General features: G+C 70.4%; 5 protein-coding genes across 5 annotated transcripts; 3 read left to right on the top strand and 2 right to left on the bottom strand.

Annotated features, from left to right (window-relative positions):
* Positions 1-32: 32 nt before the first annotated feature.
* AURANDRAFT_19739 (hypothetical protein) lies at positions 33-1,013 on the top strand (the record flags this gene model as incomplete). Its single annotated transcript, XM_009035028.1, has 1 exon — positions 33-1,013. The coding sequence occupies one exon, from the start codon at positions 33-35 to the stop codon at positions 1,011-1,013; it is 981 nt and encodes a 326-aa protein (XP_009033276.1).
* A 1,572-nt stretch (positions 1,014-2,585) lies between these two features.
* On the bottom strand, positions 2,586-4,325 carry AURANDRAFT_824 (hypothetical protein; the record flags this gene model as incomplete). The annotated part of the gene is made up of 1 exon (XM_009034566.1): positions 2,586-4,325. A coding segment is annotated over one exon (1,740 nt), but the record flags the coding sequence as incomplete, so codon positions are not given.
* Positions 4,326-4,919: 594 nt separating this feature from the next.
* On the top strand, positions 4,920-8,197 carry AURANDRAFT_19710 (hypothetical protein; the record flags this gene model as incomplete). Its single annotated transcript, XM_009035029.1, has 4 exons — positions 4,920-6,502; positions 6,862-7,018; positions 7,118-7,462; positions 7,673-8,197. Coding segments are annotated over 4 exons (2,610 nt in total), but the record flags the coding sequence as incomplete, so codon positions are not given.
* Positions 8,198-17,978: 9,781 nt separating this feature from the next.
* AURANDRAFT_11416 (hypothetical protein) lies at positions 17,979-19,028 on the bottom strand (the record flags this gene model as incomplete). Its single annotated transcript, XM_009034668.1, has 2 exons — positions 17,979-18,224; positions 18,276-19,028. Coding segments are annotated over 2 exons (999 nt in total), but the record flags the coding sequence as incomplete, so codon positions are not given.
* Positions 19,029-19,564: 536 nt separating this feature from the next.
* Positions 19,565-21,895, top strand: AURANDRAFT_20216 (hypothetical protein; the record flags this gene model as incomplete). Its single annotated transcript, XM_009035030.1, has 2 exons — positions 19,565-20,320; positions 20,696-21,895. 2 exons carry the CDS (start codon positions 19,565-19,567, stop codon positions 21,893-21,895), a joined length of 1,956 nt encoding a protein of 651 aa, XP_009033278.1.
* Positions 21,896-22,155: the final 260 nt, after the last annotated feature.

Genomic DNA, 22,155 nt, shown 5'->3' with positions numbered 1-22,155 from the left:
GCGCGTCGCGGCGCTGGCCCGAGGTGGCCGCCATGGACTTCGTCGCCAGCGACCTCGGCGACGGCGCGTCGCTGCGCGCGGCGCTGCGCGGCTGCGACCTGGCCGTGCACTGCGCGGGCCCGTTCCAGGGCAAGGTTATGCCCGAGGTCCTCGACGCGGCGCTCGCCGAGGGCGTCGCGTACGTCGACGTCTGCGACGAGACGGAGCTCTGCAAGCTCGCGAAGACCGAGGCCTGGGCGAGCCGCGCGACGGAGGTCCCGTGCGTCGTCTCGGCCGGCATCTGGCCCGGCGTGTCGGCCCTGATGGCGAAGCGCGGCGTCGCCCGGGCCGCGGACGCCGGCGCGGCGCCGCGCGCCGTCGACTACGCGTTCTACACGGCGGGCACGGGCAACGCGGGCCCGACGATCGTCAGCGCGACGTTCCTGCTGCTCGTGACGCCCGCGCTCTGCTACGAGGGCGGCGCGCTCGTCGAGCGCGACGCCTGGAGCGACGCGCGCGACATCCCCTTCCGGTCGCTCGGCGGCGCGACGCGCAAGTGCCGGCTCCTCGACTGCCCCGACGCCTACACGCTGGGCGCGTCGGTCCTCGGCGACTTCCCGGACGCGCCGCTCTCCGTGTCGTCGCGCTTCTCGACGGAGCCGGAGCTCTGGAACGGGTTGTTCGGGTTGTCGAAGCGCCTCGTGCCCGACGCGCTCCTCGCGGATCGCGACGCCATGCAGGCGCTCGCGCTCTTCTCCGAGCCCGTCGTCCGGGCCGTCGACGCGCTCGTCGGCTCGACGAACGTCATGAAGGTCGACGTCACCGACGACCGCGGCGTCGTGCGGACCCTGGAGCACGGCCACGACGACCTCGAGACGGCCGTCGGCCTCGCGACGGCGGCCTTCGGCAAGGAGCTGCTGGACGGGGCGGTGGCGCCCGGCATCTACTGGCCGTCGGACCTGCCGCCGGACGTGTCCGACCGCATCTGCGACGTCGTCCGGGAGGACGCGGGGACCTTCCTCTGGGAAGAGTAAGTTTGCGCGAGTCGCGCGTCGGCGCGGCAGGTACTTGTTTACTTGCTGCTTGCTGGGGGGAGGGGGGATGGGGAGGGTTGCGCCGGTTAGTGGGACCCTCTCTTGTGTGCTTGGAGCGCGGGCGTCGCCGTCGACCTTGGAGGCCTTCGCGAAGGTCGAACGACGAGGGACGCGCGTTCCTCAGGCCGACTCCTGGGTCTCCTTTTCGCCGAGGCCCGGCATCGACGCGCGGCGGTGCTGGCGCGTAGCAACGACGAGCTTGCGGATGAGGAAAGCGACCGCGGCGAAGACGACGACGCCCACGACGCAGACGATGATGATGATGGAGGAAGTCCCGAAATGCCCGCCGCGCCCCCCTGAACAACTGCTCGCACGACTTCCACTAGGCAGAAATGCCCACCCTTTGCCAAGATTCCAGAATACCGAGTCGAAATCAGTACCCATGTGCACGTACCCGTCGACTTCATCGTGGTTGCTTTGACCCCACATGACGACGGTACCACCATTCGTAACGGCGACGAACGCCTTTTCGTTCGTGTGTACGCTCTTGATGTTTGACGCGAGCACGCTCTTCACGTACTGCGGGTTGCCCCCATAGCGCGGGCTTCCCCAAGCGACCACTTGACCATTCTCCTTGAGCGCCGCGAACGCCCAGCCAGTCGCGTAAAGAGAAACGACGCCGCTCGTGAGATCGGCTGCCACCACGGTCGAGTCTCCACCGTAGTCGGGGAGGCCCCACGTGATTCGAATCTGCTGAGTTTTGAGTCGTTTTTGAGCATATTTCAATTTAGCCCCTTGTTACCCAGAAAATAATAATATTAAATTATCTGATGGAGTTAAAGACATACAAAAAAAACTGGCGTGCCGCTGGGCGAAGCCCGCGTTGGAGCCCTTGAGCAGACATAACCCAGCCCCTTTATGACCATCGACGTGCGCAACGCAGTTGCATTGAAACCCTCAGGAAGTCTTCTCATAGCCTCCTCCGCGCGAAGCCCGCGTTCACAAAGAGACAAACATCAAAACATACGATTATATCCTATATCAATTTCATATCTACAGAACTTCAACTTCAACTCACATTCAATTCAACATCACATCAAACGCCAAGTCAACTTCAATTTAACAAATGCGTATAACGGATTCTCAACGGACCGCGTATGATGTCATAGAAGTCGGGCGCGAGGTGAAGTTAACGGTTTTGGCAATATATAAAATTGTTATAGTCAAAATGAATATGAATGTGATAGAATTTGTGCTGTCTAACGGATTCTCAACGGACCGAGAATTGCTCGGATCGCCCACTGTTTCCGATTTTTCGGGCGACGTTCGAGGAGAGGGGGGTCGGGGACACCATGACGGGACACGGGGCGGCGCTGTAAGTATGGGGGCGATGTGAAGCGGTGCGTGCGGTGATGTCAACACGGCGCGTGAGAGCAGACTTCAACCGGCTTCACTGCGGCGTGCCGGCTTTGCCGGGACGTCGTCGGCCTCGCTCCGCGCGCCGACGTCTGAACGACAGCGAGACGCAGCCGCCTTCCTCTACAGCTGTATTCATAACACGATTTACACTTGGAGGGGCTCCGTCCGCTCGAGGAGCCAGGCGAGCGCGCGGCCCTCGAGGCGCGGCGCGAGCTTCGCGCGGACGTCCGCGTGGTAGGCGTCGATCCAGGCGACCTCGGCCGCGTCGAGCATGGCCGCGTCGACGCAGTTGAGGTCGATGGGGATCATCGTGAGCTTCTCGAACTTGAGGAAGTCCTTGCCGCCGCCGAGGTCGCCGAGCGGCACGACCTCGAGGAGGTTCTCGATGCGGACGCCGAACTCGCCGGCGACGTACTGGCCCGGCTCGTTCGAGAGCACCATGCCCGCCTTGAGGGGCTCCGTGTTGCCGAAGCGCGGGCTGATGGACACGGGCCCCTCGTGCACATTCAGCGCCGCGCCGACGCCGTGGCCCGTGCCGTGGCCGTAGTCGAGGCCCAGCGCCCACAAGGGCTTCCGCGCGAAGGCGTCGAGCACGAAGCCGACGGTCTCGTCGGGGAAGACGGCGACGTCGAGGCCGATGTTGCCCTTGAGCACGGCCGTGTAGGCGCGCTTCTCGGCCGCCGTCGGATTTCCAAAGTGCCAGGTCCGCGTCGCGTCCGTCGTGCCGTCGACGTACTGCGCGCCCGAGTCGACGAGGAGCATCGCGTCCTTCGTCACCGCGCGGCAATTGGGCCGCTCCGCGCGGTAGTGGATCACGGCCCCGTTCGGGCCCGAGCCCGCGATGGTCGGGAACGACGGCTCGAGGAAGCCGGGGTCCCGCGAGCGATACTTGAGCAGCGCCGCGTCGACGTCGACCTCGTCGACGCGGTCGCCCGCGCGGACGCGGTCCTCGAGCTCGCAGAAGGCCTCGCACGCGTAGGCGCCGTCGCGCACGTGGCAGTCGCGCATGCACGCGAGCTCCACGTCGTTCTTGACCGCCTTCAGGCGCGCCACGGGCGACGGCGCGGCGACGCGGCGGTCCTCGGGCACCGCGGCGACGACGGCCTCCGAGGACCGCGCGGGGTCGACGCAGACACTGCCCTCGTGCGCGGCGAGGTGCCCGAGCGCGGCCTCGTAGGGCGCCACGGTGACGCCGCAGGCGTCGAGGTGTTTTCGCACGTCGCCGTCGAGCTTGCGCTCGTCGACGAAGAGCGCGCAGCCGTCCTCGGTAACGAGCGCGAAGCTCAACGCCACGGGGTTGCACTCGACGTCGCCGCCGCGGACGTTCAGCAGCCACGCGACCTCGTCCAGCGCCGTCACGGCCAGCGCCGACGCGTCCAGCGCCTGAAGCGCGTCGCGGACGCGGCCGAGCTTGGACGCCGCGTCCTCGCCCGCGCGCGCGTGGACCCGCAACGGCCGCGCGGGCGCCGGCGGCCGGGCCGCGCCCCAGACGGCGTCGACGGGGTTCGACCCCTCGACGACGGCGACGGCGCCGCCCGTCGCCGCCGCCGCCTCGCGCAGCGACGCGGCGAACGCCGCGGACGTCACGGCCGCGTCGATGCCGAGCACCGCGCCCGCGCCGAGCTCCGCCGCGCCCGCGTCGCTCCCGAGCCACTCGGCGACGCCCGCGACGCCCGGCTCGCCGGCCTTCATGAGCTCCCAGCCCTCCTCGAGCTCTTTCGACGCCTGGAGCCAGTACCGCCCGTCGGTCCAGCAGTACGCGCCGCCGAGCGTGACCAGCGCCGTGCCCGCGCTCCCCGTGAAGCCCGTCGCGAAGGCGCGCCGCTCGAAGCACGGCGCGACGTACTCGCTGAGGTGCGGGTCGTCGCTCGGGATGACGAGGCCGTCCAGCGACCGCGCCCGCAGCTCCCTGCGCAGCGACTCGAGCGTCGACGACGACCCGCCGCGGAGGCCTACGGAGCGCTGGTGCTTGGCGGACCGCGCGGCCGACGCGAAGCCCGCCGCGAGGCGCGAGCCGCCCATGAGGACGAGCAGCCGGTGCTGCATCGGACGGCGGCGCGAGACGCACTCTCGTCCCGACCTCTGCTTTGGGGCAAACACCTAAAGTTGAATATTCAACCAAAATGAGCACCAAACCCTTCAAAACCTGAGCCACGAAAGCTGGTGGGCAGGAGCCCGGCGCCGCGAGGAGGGCGTGGAACGGCCGGGCGCGCTTGTGTTGGCCCGCGGACGCGCGTCGCCGTGGCCAGTTTCGCGCGCCGCCGCCGCACGCGACACCGCGAAACCTAGGCCGGGGCAGCCCTTGCCAGCATGGCGCAGCCCGGGGAGCGGGTGTGGATCCGGCACGCCGAGGAGGTCTGGGAGCCGGCCGTCGTCGACTCGCGGCAGAACGACGGGGCCGCCGTCTTCCTCGGCGTGCGCACGGAGGAAGGGGAGCACCGGGAGCTCGAGTTCGCGAGCGACGAGGCGTTGACCGCGGACGTGAAGATGCGGAACGAGAGCGGCGACCAGCGCATCGAGGACCTGATCCTGCTGCCCTTCCTCCACGAGCCGGCGATCCTCCACGTGCTCCAGGAGCGCGCGAAGAAGGGCTTCATCTACACGAACGTCGGCGCGATCCTCCTGGCCGTGAACCCGTTCAAGCGGCTGCCCGAGCTCTACAGCGACGCGACCATCGCGTCGCACCGGCGCGTCGGCGCGGCCCGCGACGCGAACCCCGAGGACGCCGCCGCGCCGCCGCCCCACGCCTTCGCCGTCGCGGACCAGGCCTACCGGTCCATGCGGCGCGCGCTCCTCGAGGGCGCGTCCGCGGCCGCGGACGAGACGCCCGTGGCCGACCAGGCCGTGCTCATCTCCGGCGAGTCCGGCGCGGGCAAGACGGAGACGACGAAATTCGTCATGCGCTACCTCGCGGGCCTGTCCGTCGTCATGAGCTCGGGCGACGGCGGCGACGCGGCGCCGACGATGGGCATCGAGTCGCAGGTGCTCCAGACGAACCCCATCCTCGAGGGCTTCGGCAACGCGCGGACGCTGCGCAACGACAACTCGAGCCGCTTCGGCAAGTGGATCTCCCTCGAGTTCGACGGCCGGGGCCGGCTGAGCACCGCGCACATCCGGACCTATCTGCTGGAGAAGGTGCGCCTCGTGCGGCAGACGGAGGGCGAGCGCGGCTTCCACGTCTTCTACGAGTGCATCGCCTACCGCGACGGCGGCGCGCAGCCCTGGTGCGCCACCTGGCCCGACGGGTCGCCGGCGCTCGGCGACGCTTTGGGCGGCGACTCGGTCTGCGTCAACGGGTCGACGTGCGGCGTCGACGGCCGCCACGACGGCGTCCTCGACGTCGAGTCGCTCGAGGAGCGCCTCGAGGCGCTCAAGGCCTTTGGCGTCGTCGGGTCGCTGTCCACGTCGGTCTTCGAGACGCTCGCCGCCGTGCTGCATCTCGGCGCGGTCCAGTTCGAGGCGACGCGGCACGCGACGGAGGACGCGGGCTCGCGCGCGTCGCCGGCGACGGGCGGCCGCCTCGCGGCCGTGGGCGCGGCTCTAGGGGTGGACGTGGGGCATCTGGAAACGGCGCTGACGTCGCGCAAGGTCTTCGCGGAGGGCGACTATTTGGATTTACGGCTGAGCCACGAGGCCGCGGCCCGCGCGCGCGACGCGCTGCTCAAGGCCTTGTACAGCGCGCTCTTCGACGACCTCGTGGACCGCTGCAACGTCGCCCTCGAGGCGTCGGGCGACGCGCCGAAAAACGGCAAGGCGAAAGGCGCGTCCATCGGCTTGTTGGACATCTTCGGCTTCGAGGTCTTCGCAGTCAACTCCTTCGAGCAGCTGCTCATCAACTACACGAACGAGCGGCTCCAGCAGCACTTCAACGACTTTGTCTTCGAGACGGAGCAGCGCGAGTACAAGGCCGAGGGCCTCTACTGGGACGCGGTGGACTTCCCGAACAACGACGACGTCTTGGCGCTCATCGAGGGCCGCCAGCAGTCCGGCCGGGGCGCGTCGCTGCCGCCGGCGGGCGCGGGCAAGCCCCAGCGGCGCGCGTCGGCGCTGCCGTCGAACGCGCAGCAGGCGTCCATCGGCCTCTTGGCGACCATCGACGACGAGTGCCTGCTCGTCGCGTCGCGCGCGGACGGCGCGACGTCCGCCGCGGTCACGGACGACGGCGACGACGCGTCGGCGCGGTCTCTAGCGCAGCGGCTCCGCGCGGCCTTCTCCGAGGCGCCGCGCTATTCCTGCGACGCGCGCCAGGAGCGGTCCGCGAAGTTCGCCGTGTCCCACTACGCGGGGCCCGTCGAGTACAGGGCAGGAAAAGGGTGATTCAACGTCGCTTCAACGTGAGTGTTCCGCGCGCGCACGTTTCGGAAAAAGCACCCACGCTTCGAGAGCGCTCCGAGAGATGATCGCTCGTCCAAAAATCAGCCGAAACGAGCGGAAAACGACCGAGATCGGAGCCTTTGAAGTTGGGAATTTCGCACCCTTTTCCTGCCCAGGTCGAGTACTCCGTCCAGGGCTTCATCGCCAAGAACATGGACGCCCTGTCGCCCGACTGCGCCAAGGTTTTAGCGGAGTCGACCAAGGCGTTCGTCGTGGCCCTCGAGGAGCGGCGCAAGGCGTCGGCGGGCGCGCTCGGCGCGGCGACGCCCAAGGGCGCGGCCGCGCGGACCTGGGGCGGCGGCGCCAAGAAGAGCGGGCGGAGCCCCGTGCCCGGCGGCGGCGGCGGCCGCCGCGCGTCGTCGCTGGCGACGACGACGCTCGCGCAGCGCTTCCGGGGCAGCCTGGGGAGCCTGCTCTTCGAGATCCGCGCGACGCGGCCGCACTTCATCCGCTGCCTCAAGCCCAACGACCGCAACCTGCCGGACCTCATCTCGGCCCAGCGGCTCGTGGAGCAGCTTCGGTATTGTGGAGTTTTAGAGGCCGTCCGCGTCGCGCGCGCGGGCTACCCCGTGCGCCTGCCGCACGCGGACTTTGCGCGGCGCTACCGCGCGGCGGCCGCGCGGAGCCAGCCCGCCTTCTTCTTCGAAAAGCCCGCGGTCGCCGAGGCGGCGTCGGCCTTCGGGAGCGCGCTGTCCGGCGGCATGTCGAAGATGTTCGGCCGGGTCGCGGAGGCGGCCGACGCCGCGGACGACGACCCGAAGGCGCGCGCGAAAAACGCGGCCGTCGCGCTGGTCGGCGCGCTCGCGCCCGAGGCCGCGCTGCTGCGCGAGGGCGACACGGTGACGCCGCGCGTGGGCCGCCGCCAGTCCATGTCCCTCGACGACGCGGCGACGCGCGAGGCGCGGAAGCGCGGCGTCGCCATCGGCCGGACCAAGGTCTTCCTCCGCAAGGGCGCCTTCGAGGCGCTCGAGGTCCTGCTCTCGCGGCGGCTCACGGCGTCGGCGCTCGCCGTGCAGCGCGCCGCGCGGCGCATGACGGCCATGAAGCGCTTCGCGAAGCAGCGCGTGGTCGCGACGGTGCTCCAGGCCGTCGTGCGGCTCCGCATCTTCAGGCGGCGCAAGGCCGCGACGCGCGTGTCGTCGCTCTTCAAGGCGCGCGGCGCGCGGGTGCGGTTCCGGGCCGTCGCGCGCTTCGCGCGGTGCATGCAGCGCGCGCAGCGGGGCACCGCCGCGCGGAAGAAGCTCGGCTGGCTGAGGGAGGTCAAGGCCGCGCGGAAGCTCCAGCGCCTCGCGCGCGGCGGCGAGGCGCGCGGCGCGTTCCACCGCCTCCGGTCCGGCGTGACGACGCTCCAGCTCTTCCTCCGCGTCATGCTCGCGCGCGAGGCGAAGCGCCACGAGTACCGGCTCCGGCGCGACGCGTCCCTCGTGCTCGGCGACCTGCGCAAGGCCCAGGACTCCATGGCGGCCATGGAGGCGAAGACGTCCGCGCTCCAGGCCGACGCGCGCGCGTCGCTCGAGTCCACGTCCGCGGACCGGCGCGCGCTCGACAAGCAGCGGAAGAGGGTCGAGGCGGAGCTCCGGGTCCAGGCCGAGGCGCGCGCGGCGCACCGCGCGGAGATCGAGGCCATGAGCCGCGAGCGCGACGCCGCCGTCGCGAATTTAGCCGCCGTGCGCAAGCGCCTCGAGGCGGAGCGCGACGCCGCGCGGCACGAGCGCGACGCGGCGCTGACGGCGCTGTCCGCGGCCATCGCCGCGTCCGGCGACGAGCGCGACGCCGCCGAGGCGGCCGCGCGGTCGTCGCTCGAGCGCGCGCGCGCGGACCGCGAGCGCCACCAGCAGGAGCTCGAGCGCCTCGGCTCCGCGGAGGCGGAGTCGCGCGCGCGGGCCGACGAGGCGCGCGAGCTCGCCGACGGCGCCCTCGCCGCCGCCGCAGACGCGGACCGCCGCGCGTCGAGCTCCGCGGACGCGCGCCGTGCGCTCGAGGCGGAGTCGCGCGACGCGCGCGGCGCGCACGCGGCGGCGGCGGACCGCGCGCGCGACGCGGAGGACCGCGCGCGCGCGGCCGACGCGCGCCTCGCCGACGCCGTCGAGCAGCAGCGGTCCCAGCCCCCCGCGGCGGACGGCTTCTCCGAGGACGGCGACGCGCGCGCGGACGCGCTCCGGGGCGACGTCGTCGACGCGCGGCGGCGCGCCGAGGCCGCGGCAAACGAGGCCGCGGCGGCGCGGTCCGAGCGCGACGCGCTCCTGCTGCGGGCGACGGAGGCGCGGAAGCTCGCGGACGAGTCGCGGCGCATCGCCGACGAGGGCCCGCCGCCGCCGCGGCCCAAGGCGCGCGCCGCGGCCGGCGCGGCCGCGCCGCCGCCGCCGCCCGGCGGCGGCGCCGAGGGCGACGAGGCACCGGACGCCGACCTCTTCGACGACGACGAGTCGCCGGAGAAGACGGAGGCGTCGCCGTCGACGAAGCGGTACCAGCGCAAGGTCGCGCGGCTCCGCTACGAGATCGCCGCGCTCCGGCGCCTCATCTGCGGCGGCTGGATGGCCCAGTGGCGCATGCTCTGCGAGCTCGGCGAGGACCCCGTGCCCACGGTGCCGCGGGAGTACGGCGACCCGGACCCCGGCCTCGAGGACGAGGCCATCGAGCACCCGCGGCGCGGCGACGACGACCACGTCGCCGTCAGCGCCGGCGGCGGGCCCAGCGCGACGAGCCTGGGCGAGTCCATGGGCCTGGGGTCGAATGACTACGCCCAGGCCTGCGACGCGGCCGACGCGCGCGGCGACGGCGGCGGTGACTTCCCCGCGCTCCGCCGGGGGAGCTTCGGCCCCCGCGTGGACCCGGCGGCGCTCGCGGGCCGCTTCGCGGCGGACATCGCCGCCCTCGACGCGGCGACGGCCCAGCTCGCCGGCGTGCGCCTCGGCGCGGACGGCCGCGCGGCCGACGACGGCGAAGGAGCGCGCGCGTCGCCGGACGTCGCGGCCGCCGTCGCGCGGACCGCGGGCGCGGAGCACGCCGGCGGCGACCGGCCCGCGGCCGCGCCCTACGCCGCGGCCCTCGCGGAGACGCTCCTGAAGATGGAGCGCGCGTCGGGCTGCCTCCGCGCGCTCGCGGCGATCGACGTCGCGCCCTTCACGCCCGTGCAGCTCCGGGAGCAGCTCGACGCGGCCTACGCGCGCCTCGAGGACATGCAGCGCCGCGTCGACGTCGGCGAGCCCCGGACGGCCCGCCGCACGCCCTCGCGGAACACGCGCAACGCCCCGGGCAACAACTCCGCCTGGCTCGGCATCATGTCCTGCGGCTTCTACCGCGACGACATGTCCGACAACGAGGCCTGAGCCCGGCGACGACGACCCCGCGCACCTCCCCCCCCCCCCCATTTTCACATCCCGACGATCCCCCCCCTCTTTTACCTGCACCTTTCGTCGTTGACGTTGGTAAGATCACGAAGATTGCAGTTACTTGTGCGTGGGCCCCTCCGTCACGCGTGACTGCTGGGGCTGCGCATGGGATCTCCTCCGAAACCCCCGCCCGCGCCGCCCGCGCCGAGGAGCGATGGCGGCTGGCGCGGCGCGGCGCCCGCGGACGTCGTCGCCGGCATCGACGGCGCGAAGCGCTCCGGCCACCTGCACCGCGCGTCGTCGGTCGCGGCCGGCGCCGAGGACTCCTACGGCGCCATCTTCGCCGGGGGCCGGCGGTCCATCAACACGGTGAGCGCCATGGCGACGCTCGGCATGAAGCAGAAGCGCTACGTCAGGGAGCTGCCCAACGTGCCCGAGGACGAGCTGGACGCGTTCATGGAGAACCACCTCACGGAGGTCGGGAGAGCGCTCTGCGCGATCATGCTCGAGAACGGCGGCTTCCAGGTGAAGATGGGCCAGATGATGTGCACCATGGGCGCGTGCCCGTCCTACATCAAGAGGGAGATGCAGCCCTGCCTCACGTCGACGCGGGCCGCGCCGTTCGACGAGGTCCGCCGCGTCGTCGTCGAGCGTTTGGGCGTCGCGCGGCTCTCGGAGGTCTTCGCCTGGGTCGAGATGGCGCCCCTCGCGTCGGCGTCCGTCGCCCAGGTCCACCGGGCGACGCTCAAGGACGGCGCCGACGTCGTCGTCAAGGTCCAGCACGAGGGCGTCGCGGACGGCGTCCCGCGGCCGCGACGACTTTCGAGAGATGTGGGGTGGGAAACCAATGAGGACATCGTCACCGTCATGCTCGGTAGGTCGCGGAGAAGATGCGCGCGGACGTCGCGTTCCTGCCCGTGCTCGCGTCGCTCCTGAACTACGTGACGCCGGACCACGGCCTCGACTCCTACGGGACGCTGATCTCCGACATGCTCGCCCAGGAGGTCGACTTCCGCATCGAGGGCCACAACGGCGAGCGCTTCGCGGCGATCGTCGGCCGCAGCGGCCGGTCCGCGCGGTCGCGCTTCGCCGACGTGAGCGTGCCCCGCGTGTTCTGGCCCTACGCGCGCGAGGGCGTCATCGTCCAGGAGTTCGTCGACGACGCGACGTCCCTCGAGGTCATGATCCGCGAGAGCGGCGTCAGCGGCGGCGTGAAGCTCGACGACGAGGACGGCGCGGACGCGGACGCGGACCTGGACGCGCACAAGGCCGCGGCGCCGGAGACGTCGCTCGTCGAGTTCCTCGAGGACCTGGCCGCGGCGCTCTGGTCCCGGGGCGGCGGCGAGCCCGCCGCGGCCGCGGCGGTGCCGTTCGGCCTCGTGCTCGACGAGCTCGTCGCCGTCTTCGCGGAGTGCGTCTTCGTCCACGGCTACACGCACAACGACCTGCACCCGGGCAACGTGCTCGTGCGCGCCGAGTCGAGCCAAAACCCGCCGAGCGCCGACGGGAACATGAAGCGCGTGCTGCGGAAGCACGCGCCCGTCGCCGTCCGGACGGTCCTCCGCGCGGCCTACGGCGCCGCGGGGCTTTTGCTGCTGGGACTCGTCGTCTTCCTCGCGCTCCATCCGCTGCTGGGCGTCGCGCTCGCCACGGGTGTCTACTACCGATTCGCGGACAGGATCGCGGAGGTCCGCGCGGCGCTCGCCGACGACCCGACGCCCGAGGACCCGGGCCTCGCGGAGGACTCCAAGGAGGGCGACGGCGACGCGCCGCCGCCGACGCGCCTGGCCAGGCTCCGGGAGACGGCCTTCGGCACGCTCGCGCCCCTGGCGCTGCGGGCCAAGGGCCTCCACGCGGACGCGAAGGCGCGGCTCGACCGCGAGGCCGCGACGCTCGCGGGCACGCGCTTCGAGCTCGTGGTCATCGACCACGGCTTCCACACGGACGTGCCCGAGCACATCCGCCTCATCTTCTGCAAGCTCTGGAAGGCCATCGCCTTCGTCGACGTGCCGCTCCTCTTCGAGACGGGCCGCGAGCTCGGCCTCGGCGACGACGACGTCAAGGTCCTCACGCAGTCCATCGCCCTCTTCCCCTACGAGTTCTGGGTCCAGGGCAAGATCCCCGGGCCCTTCGAGACGCGCGAGGCCATGCACAACCAGAAGAAGTCGAACGCGTCCGTCAACGCGAAGCTGCCCAAGGCGCTCCACGTGCTCAGCCGCGCGAACCTCCAGATCTTCGGCTACTTCTGCCAGCAGTACGGCTTCGTGCCCCAGACCCGCCTCTTCTGGACCGCGGCCATGGCCAAGCACGCCCTCATGGGCCTCGCCTTCGCCCGCGACTGCAAACTGCCCGACGTCGACGACCTCGAGACGGCGACGAAGGACTTCTTCGACCGCGAGGAGCCCAAGGCCGCGGCCTACGTCGCGGCGCACATGAAGTTCGACTACCCCAAGTTCCAGGTCAAGCGCCTCTCGCCGGACCGCTTCTTCAAGGAGACGCAGAAGATCGTCGCCAAGGGCGGCGACGTCAAGTCCTGGAAGATGGGCGACGTCAAGTAGGCGCCCCCGCGCTGCTCTTTTATCTCTCTTATGTGTGCTCCTCCAGCGCCGCGAAGGCGGCGGCGACGGCGCCGGGGTCGTTCATGAGGTCCCCGTGGGCGACGCCGGCCACGTCGACGCGCGTCGTCGCCGCGACGTCCGCCCACCGGTCCAGCGTCGCGGGCGGCCAGAGCGCGTCCGCGTCGCTCCCGATGGCCGTGATCGGCACGTCCAACGGTGCGGGCGGCGCCAGCAGGGGCATCGCGGCCGTCGCCGCGTCGCCGACGGAGCCCCAGGTCAGCGGCGTGCCCGCGTCGTCGCCGCCGCCGGGCTGGACGCCGAGGAGCACGCCCATGCGGAAGAGCCGCGCCGCACGCGGCCGGATCCGCGCCGGCAGCCGGTCCGTCTCGAAGGCCATGCGGTCGCGCATCCATCCCAGCACGAACTCGTCGTCGTTCGAGGCCACGGCGGCGTAGTGCCGCCGCGCCGCCGGGCAGCAGTGCGGCGCGCCCCGGCCGCAGGCGACGAGGCGCCGCGGGAGCGGCCGGCCGCGCGCCTTTAGCACGAGCGCGACCTCGTAGAGGACGATCGCGCCGAGGCTGAAGCCGTAGAACGCGTAGGGCTCGTCCAGGAAGGGCGCGAGGTCGTCGGCGATCTCCTCGGCGAGCGCGCGGCGCCGCGCGGCGCCCGCCTCGAGCGCGTCGCCCTCCGCCGCCGCGTGCCGCAGCGCGTAGGCCGGCGGGTCCTCCTTGGACCGGCCGCCGTGCCAGGGCAGCTCGAGGAACCGCGGCTCGCACCAGTCCGGCGCGACGGGCAGCCACCGCTTCTTGAGCGCGTTGCTATTGTCGGCGATGCCGTAGAGCGCGAAGAGGCGGATGCTGGCGTCGCTCCTGGCCGGCGCCGCCGTCTCGCCGGGGAGGAGCGCTGTCGAAGGCGCGAGCGCGAGTGCGTGCGACGCGAGGAGGCACATGCGGAGCGTTGTGCGAGACCTCATCGTTGCCGTTTACGGTCCTCTGGCAAGCGAGCTAGCATGCGCTTGGTATAGTGCCCATTGGATCACTGTGGCAAAAATCAACTTGGATCAATCAACAGGGGTTCAAGCTAGAACGTAATTACCAATGTTGCTGGGCACCCGGCCGATGTTACTGGGCAGCAAAGTTACGCAAGCTGTATCCTAACATTTGGGCTGCCCCCACCACCAGCAGTGGTCCAGCCTCGACGCGGCCGGCGCGCGGGCTGCCTGAGCGACGGCGACTCCGTCTCCGCTCCACGGGGAGACCGCGGCCCCCGACGCGTCCGAGGGGCCGCGGATGGGCGTGGGCGACGCGGGGGACGGCCAGCAAGTACTTCCCTCGCAAGCGCACGAGAGCATGGCCGAGGGGGCGCCGCGGAAGACGTCCTACTCGCGGCACGTGCTGTCCCCGGAGAAGGAGGCCGAGGCGCTCGCCTGGGTCCACTCCTGGCGCCACCGCTTCATCGTGTCGACGGTCATCGCGGGCTTCACGGCCGGGTTCCTCGTGCTCTTCACGTCCATGGGCGTCGGCGTCTGGTACACGATCAAGACGCACCACCTGTCGTGGTACTCCTGGGCGTTGGGCTGCGTGGCCATGCTCCTCTTCTTCCTCCTCGCGCTCTTCGACAGCGGCGAGTGGACGGGCTGCGCGGGGACCGTGCGCGACGCGTTCGCGGCGCTCGGCGCGCTCTGCCTCTGCGCCTACGGCCTCATGAGCGTCGACTCCTACCCCTACGGCCCCCTCTGCTTCTTCCTCGTCGGCGTCTGGGCCGCGCTCGCGGGCACGCACTCGCTGTTGAGCAGCCTGCCGTGTACCCCCGACGCGGTGCCCTTCGACGTCTTCGTCATGACGCTGACGAAGCCCTTCTACTTCTTCGCCGTCGTCGTGGGCGGGCTGTGGTTCTACTGGGCGTCCCTCGACGTCAACGCCTGGGCGCCCTACCGGAAGCGCGTGGGCCAGCGCCTGTCGAACAACGACCTCACGTGCCGCGAGAAGCACGAGAAGAACTGGATGGACGACGAGGACATCAAGGCGCTCAAGGAGTACGAGACCTGCGAGGAGATCTTCCTCTTGTGGGTGAGCCCCTTCGTGGCGGGCATGTGCCTGGGGGTCTTCGGGTTTTTGTGCCACGCGCTCAAGCACGCGGACACGTCGGGCAAGAAGATGGTCTGCGTGCTCGGCACGCTCGCCGCGGGCGCGTGGTGCGCGGCGTCGCTGGCCGGCGCGGGCCACGGCGTCACGACGGCCATCTTCATGTTCCTCGTCGCCGGCGTGCTGGCCCTCGTCTTCGCCGCGCTCTACTCGTACGGCGTCGCGGGCATCACGCAGCTGCTCTACGCGCCCGACGGCGCCGCGCAGGCGGCCTTCGCCAAGTTCGTCACGCCATACATGGACATCTGGAAGGGCTTCCTGACCGTGAGCGCCTGGCCCTTCTTCCTCCTCTACCTGGGCTTCGCGGGCCTCCAGCAGCTCGCGCGGACGTTGAGGGGCGCGGCGCGGAAGAAAAGGCCCGCGTCCTACGCGCCCCGGGGGCCCATCGAGGGCTGCCTGGGCTGCTGCGTCACGGACGAGGCGCGGTCCCACCTCCACACGCTGGCGAACTGGAACTGGACGCCCGTCTTCGACTGGGCCGTGCTCTGGGGCGTCGGCCTCGTCGCGCTGACGGTGATCATCTCCAAGTTCACGGTGCTGGCCATGTCCGTCGTCGTCTCCGCCTTTGGCGACTCGTCCGTGCTCGTCGCGACGCTCGTGCTCACGGCCGTGGGCCTCTTCCTCTTCATCCTGCCGCCCGTGCCCGGCGCGCCCATCTATTTGGCCGCGGGGTTCATGCTCCTCGCCGTCGCGAAGAAGAACGGCTGGACCGTGCTGCCGGCCATCTGCTACACCTGCGTCGTGTCGTTGATCATCAAGCTCATCGCCTGCACGCTCCAGCAGAAGATGATCGGCGAGAATTTGGCGGGGAACCTGTGGATCCCCGGGCAGCACAAGAGAGCGAAATTCCCAACTTCAAAGGCTCCGATCTCGGCCATGTTCCACTCGTTTCGGCTGATCTTTTGGACGAGCGATCATCCCTCGGAACGGTCTCGAAGCGTGGATGTGTTTCTCGTGACGCGCGCGCGCGGAAGACTCACGTTGAAGCGACGTTGAATCACTCTCGTGCTGCCCAGGTGGATCCGGAAGACGTGCGGCGTCAACAGCGAGATCGTGCGCATGACGCGGTTGATACTGATGGAGCCGGGGCTGTCCATCGCCAAGGTGACGATCCTCGTGGGCGGGCCGGACTGGCCCACGTCCGTGCTCTGCGGCATCCTCAAGGTCGACCTGCTGCAGGTCATGATCGGCACGTCGCCGATCATGGCGCTCATCATCCCGACGGTCATGGCGGGCGCGTTCCTCTCCATCGACGAGTCCTACGCGGAGGTGCTTAGTGTGATCTTCGCGTCGGCGGCGGCGACGGTCCAGTCCGGGGCCATCGTCGTCGCGGCCATCTACCTCGACCGCGAGATGGAGCGGCGCAAGGACGAGCTCGCGGCCGTGCCGTACGACGAGGAGGTCCGCGCGTCGGAGAAGCAGGACCGGCGCGACGCGCGCAAGCTCAAGCGGCTGACGCACTGGAGCCACGTGCCCGAGGGCTGGGCCGCGCTGCAGATCTTCGGGCTGGTCTGCATGACCGCGTCGTGCTACCTGTGCACGTACTGGGGCGCGAACTGCTTCCGCGAGTTCAACATCGACGACTCCGTGTCGAAGCGCCTCGACGGGAAGATGGGGTCCATCGTCCGCCCGGCGGGCTACGTGGCCATGCTCCTCTTCGCCGTGTCCTGCGTCATCCTCTACCTCTTCAAGTCGTGCTGGGCGTCGAAGCAGATGCTCACCGAGGACGGGCCGAACGCGCTCGACGACAGCGACGACGAGCTCGAGGAGGGCCGGCCGTCGGACCCGACCGACGAGAAGCACCGCAACCCCAACTTCAAGCGCCTCGACATCGCCAACAGCGTCAAGGCCATCGCGGGCTACCAGACGTCGCCCAAGGCCGGCGCCGTCGAGCTCTCGGAGCACAAGGAGGGGGGCGCCGACGACCTGCCGCGCCTCGACGACATCGACGACGACGACGCCTACAACGCGCCCCAGCGCGCGACGCCCCGCAAGTCCGTCCTCGTCGACGCCGCGCACCTCGAGCGCTCCGCGTCCGAGCTCAAGTCCGCGAAGAAGGAGGCCAAGGCCGCCAAGGAGAAGCTCGCGCTCGAGAAGGAGCGGGCCGAGAAGGAGAAGCTCCGGTCCAAGCGCCTCGAGGCCGAGGTCGCCGCGCTCCGCCGCGCGTCCATGGGCGTCGCGCCGCCCGCGAGCGTCACCGACGCGTCCCTGCCGACGCAGAGCCACTCCCCGCCGGACTCGCCCAAGGCCGCCGACGAGGGCAAGGACCCGGAGACCTTCGTCTGAGCCGCCGCGCGCGCCCGGGCGGGCCGTCGCGCCGCGCGGTCGGACATCTAGGGTCGGAAAAGCTACGAGGTCAAAAATCTAGGCGACGCGCGCGAGCTACGGCGCGGGCGTGGAGACGAAGAGCGCGTCGGCGCGGTACGTCGGCGCCGTCGCGCCGGGCAGCGGGACGTCGCATTTGAGGAGGACCTGGGCCGCGAGGCCGTCGGCGACGGCGCCGAGCTGGCGCCAGAGCTTCTTCGGCGGCGGCGGGTCGAGCGCGCCGGGCAGGCCGAGGGGCCCGGACGCGAGCGCCCGCTCGACGCCGCCGGCGAAGGAGACGCGCAGCACGAGGCCGTCGTCGCCCGCGCACTTGACGGGCCCGTCGAGGGTCCACTTGCGGCGGAGGAACGTCGCGCCGTCGTCCGCCGCGACGACCTTGGCGTCGCCGGGCGACGGCGTCGCGGCGACGGACGGCCGCGCGGGCGACGCGCCGCGCGCGTCCTCGAGGTGGAGCGCCACGGGCGGCGTCGTCGGCACGGCCACGTTCGCCGCGCGCGCGTCGTTCTCGCCGTCGGGCGCGGCCTGCTTGCCGTCGAGGTCCTTCATGAGCTTGTCGAGGTCGAGCGCGCCGACGGAATTCGCGACGCTCGCCGCGGCGTCGTCGTCGAGGCCCAGCGCCGCGTCGCCCGCGTAGACCTCGACGAGCTGCTTGAGGTCGTCGGACGCGACGTCCGCGGACGCCCAGATGGTCTCGAGCTGCCGCTTGGCGACGGCCTCGAAGTCGGCCCCGCGGTTGATGGCCTCGTGGAACGCCGCGACCTGCTGGAGCAGGCACCCGCTGTCGCCGACGGCCGTCGGCTCGGGCGCGGCGACGATGGCGAGCTCGTCCATGAAGCGCTGCAGGTCCGCGAGCACGGGCAGCTGGTCCAGCAGCACGTCGTTGATGAAGCGCCGCGCGCGGAGGAGCGTCTGCTTGCGGTACGCGTCGAAGCCGTAGCGCTTGCGCACCTCCGGGTGGAGCGTGAGGTGGTAGAGCGCGAGCCACGCCTGGGCCTCGAGCTTCGTCACGTCGAGGAGCCGGTCCGTGGGCACGTCTTTCCAGTCGCCCTCCTGGAGCTTCTGCCAGACGCGCTTCTTTTTCGGTTCGTCCGAGTCGTCGTCCGCGTCGACGCGCTCGTAGCGCGCGCGCGTCCAGGGCGGGTGCTCGAGCAGGGGCACGATGGACAGCAGGAAGTCGTGCGTCTCCAGCAGGCGCGACATGCCCGCGACGGTCAACTCGCCGAGGTGCTCGACGACCATGCGCACGAGCGCGACGCAGGACACGGACGCGCTGAACTCGATCTCCAGCGACTGCTGGTCGAGCTCCTCCTTGGCGGACCGCTTCTCCAGCGACCGCGCGAAGTCGCCGGGCGACTGCGCCGCGTCCTTGGCGGGCTTCGCGGCGCGGAAGAGCTTCGCCTTGGAGTGGAGCGCCGCGAGGCGCCGCGCGCAGTAGTCCGTGAGGTCGAGGGACGCGTCGCGCACGTTGCCGACGGCGTGCGCGTGGTAGCAGAGGCACTCGAGCAGGTTCACGACCGTCGTCTCGTGGAAGAGCACGAAGTAGCACCGCATGCACTTGGCGCGCGTCGCCTCGCTCTCCCGATCCTCGCTCGCGCCGACGATGTCCGCCTCGAGGTAGGGGTAGACCTTCTCGCGCCACTGCTCGCTCAGGATGAGATCGTAGACGAGGGTCGGGAGCTTGTCGAAGGTGAGGAACGCCTCGAGGACGAACTCGTCGGACTTGTCGCGCGCCGACGCGTGCGCCTGCTGGTTCAGCTTCTCCATGCTCGCGTGCTGCTCCATCCACGCCCGGCTGCCGACGTCCGCGATGTCGAACTGCTTCAGGTTCTCGATGATGCGCTCCGCCTCGCCGACCATGAGCACGTGGCCGCCGACGCCGCCGCTGTCATCCTCGGCGCGCTCGACCTTGAGCCCGCCGAGCCGCTCGGGCACGGCCCAGTCCGATTTCGGGCGCTCGCCGGGCTTGGCCATCGCGAGTGTGAAGGTGCTCCGACGCGTGCGGCGCTGCGAGACGCGTTTCAATGCGTTGGGGCGCGCAGCCGCTCGCGTTTTGGGAGCTGCATGCCTGAGGCAATTTTAACTGCTCGCCAAACCTCTCAGAGACTTGCCACTGAGAGCCAGCCACCCATTGCCGAGGAGATCTGGGCGCGGCGCTCTTCGCGGACGAGCGCTCCAGCGGTCCGGGGCGGGCTAGGCCGGGAGACCCGACCGGGACGCGCGTGCTGCCCGGCGTCTTTTCCGCGCGCCCGCGTGCGTGCGTGTTTCGAAACCTGGGAAGGCAGCCATCTACATTACCCGTCGCGGCTGGCTGCCTGTTCGCGGCGCGCGCCCGGGGACCGCGGGGGCGGCGCGCGAGAGGAACGCGGAGCGAACGCGCGCGCCCGCGCGCAGGCGCGACCATGTCGTCGTTCTTCAAGCAGAAGAAGCGCGCGGTGATCACGAACAACCCGGCGACGTTCGAGGCGACGGAGGAGGACGACAAGGCGTTCACGGCGACGCCGAAGACGGAGAAGGAGAAGGCGCTGCTGATCAACGCCCTCAAGGACCACTACGTGTTTAGCGCCCTGTCGACGACGGACATCCTGCAGGTCATCCACCGCATGAAGAAGCACGAGCGGCCGTCGGGCGACGTCGTCATCCAGGAGGGCGACGAGGGCGACACGTTCTACGTGCTCTTCTCGGGCACGGCGGAGATCCTCGTGGGGGCGAAGAAGGTCGGCGAGTACGCCGCGGGCCACTCCTTCGGGGAGCTGGCGCTGCTGTACAGCGCGAAGCGCGCGGCGACGATCCGCGCGACGTCGCCCTGCGTGCTCTGGTCCGTCGACATCAAGACGTTCCACCGCCTCGTGATCCGCACGCAGCAGGGCGCGGCCCAGGGGCGCCTCGCCTTTTTGAAGAAGGTGCCCCTCATGCAGGGCCTGGACACGGCGACGCTCCAAAAGGTCGCGGACGCGCTCCAGTCGGTGTCGTTCCCCGAGGGCCACAAGATCATCACGGAGGGCGAGCAGGGCGACGACTTCTTCATCATCGAGTCCGGCGAGGTCAAGTGCACGCACACCAAGCCTTCCGGGGGCGAGCAGCATCTGTTGACGCTGAAGCGCGGCGACTACTTCGGCGAGATGGCGTTGATGCTCGACGAGCCGCGCCACGCGAACGTCATCGCGACGGCCAAGTGCGCCTGCTTCCGCATTTCCCGCTACGACTTCGTGCGCCTGTTCGGGTCATTGCAGGAGATGCTCCAGCAGCAGATGCGCATCCGCATCCTCAAGTCCGTGCCGCTGCTGTCCCATCTGAGCGACGACGTGCTGGACAAGCTCGCGGACGCGATGCGCATCCAGCTCTTCCGGCCGGGCAAGTACGTCGTCAAGGAGGGCGAGGAGGGTTCGCGCTTCTACATCATCAACGACGGCTCCGCCAAGGTGACGAAGAACGTCGTCGACCCGGCGACGAAGCAGAAGACGGGCGAGACGGAGGTCGGCGTCCTGCGGACGCAGGACTTCTTCGGCGAGCGCGCGCTCATCAACAACGAGCCCCGCGCGGCGAACATCGTCGCCACGGAGCAGCTCGAGTGCCTCGTGTTGGACCGCGTGTCCTTCCAGACCTGGCTCGCGGACGTCGACGCGGTGAAGAAGAAGCAGAAGGAGAAGAAGGCGGCCGTCGCGACGGCGCGGCCCGCGGCGCGGGACCTGCAGCGCCTGCGGACCCTGGGCACGGGCACCTTCGGCCGCGTGTCGCTCGTCGTCCACGCGCCGACGAACAGCGTCTACGCGTTGAAGGCCATGCAGAAGGAGCAGGTCGTCCAGAGCCACCAGGAGCGGAACATCATGAACGAGAAGAATCTGCTGATGCAGTGCGCGCACCCCATGGTTCTGGGCCTCGTCGCGACGTACCAGGACCGGGACCAGATCTACATGCTCATGGAGATCGTCCAGGGCGGCGAGCTCTGGTCCCTCGTCTACGAGAAGGTCGCGGAGACGAAGGCGCTCCGCGTCGGCGGCTTCGGGGGCTTCGGCCAGCCCGCGGCCCAGTTCTTCGGCGGCTGCGTCATCGAGGCCTTCGCGCACATCCACGGCCACGGCATCGCCTACCGCGACCTCAAGCCCGAGAACCTGCTGCTCGACGCCAAGGGCTACGTCAAGGTCATCGACTTCGGGTTCGCGAAGCAGGTGCCCTGGGAGGACAAGAAGGGCTTCCACGACAAGAGCTACACGATCTGCGGCACGCCCGAGTACCTCGCGCCCGAGATCATCCAGTCCAAGGGCCACGACCAGGCCGTGGACTACTGGGCCCTCGGCTGTTTGGTGTACGAGCTCCTCGTCGGCCGAACGCCCTTCGCCGACGACCGCCAGCCCGAGATCTTCCGCAAGATTTTGGCGGCGCCCAAGGCGCTCGACGGCGACCGCCTCTGGCCCCGGGGCTTCCCCGCGGAGGCCAAGGCCCTCGTCCAGGCGCTCCTCAAGTCCGCGCCGGCCTACCGCCTCGGCATGGGCAAGTCCAGCGTCCAGGACATCAAGAACCAGGCCTGGTTCGCGTCCACGAAGTTCGACTGGGCCAAGCTCGCCGCGCTCGGCATCAAGTCGCCCTACGTGCCCCCGATCAAGGACCCCCTCGACACGTCCAACTTCGACCCCTACGACGAGGACACGGGCGTCGCGCGCTACTCGGGCACGCAGCAGGTCTTCGCGCCCTGGTCCGAGATGGGCGCGGACTTCCCGCCGCAGAAGGCCTAGGCGCCCGCGGCGCCGCCGCGCCGCGCGGGGCCGCCCCCTCGAACGCGCCGGGCCCCTTTTTTTTCGACCGCGCGCGCCCCATAAAAACCGCCCCCCACTTCAGGAGCTGCGCTCTTAGTCGTCGCGGCTCGTGCGCCAGAAGGAGAGCACGTGCCAGAAGACCTCGTTCGGGAGCGGCGCCGCGGCGCCGCGCGCGACTTTCGTGTGTGGGCACTCCGGAACAAGGTTTCGCTCGAATGCCGGGGGTCAAAGAGCCGCTC

Source organism: Aureococcus anophagefferens (genome assembly GCF_000186865.1).
Source record: "Aureococcus anophagefferens unplaced genomic scaffold AURANscaffold_2, whole genome shotgun sequence".
In the NCBI taxonomy this organism is placed as follows: domain Eukaryota; class Pelagophyceae; order Pelagomonadales; family Pelagomonadaceae; genus Aureococcus; species Aureococcus anophagefferens.
The sequence above is the reverse complement of the archived record's forward strand: the minus strand, read 5'-3'. Positions and strand labels throughout refer to the sequence as shown.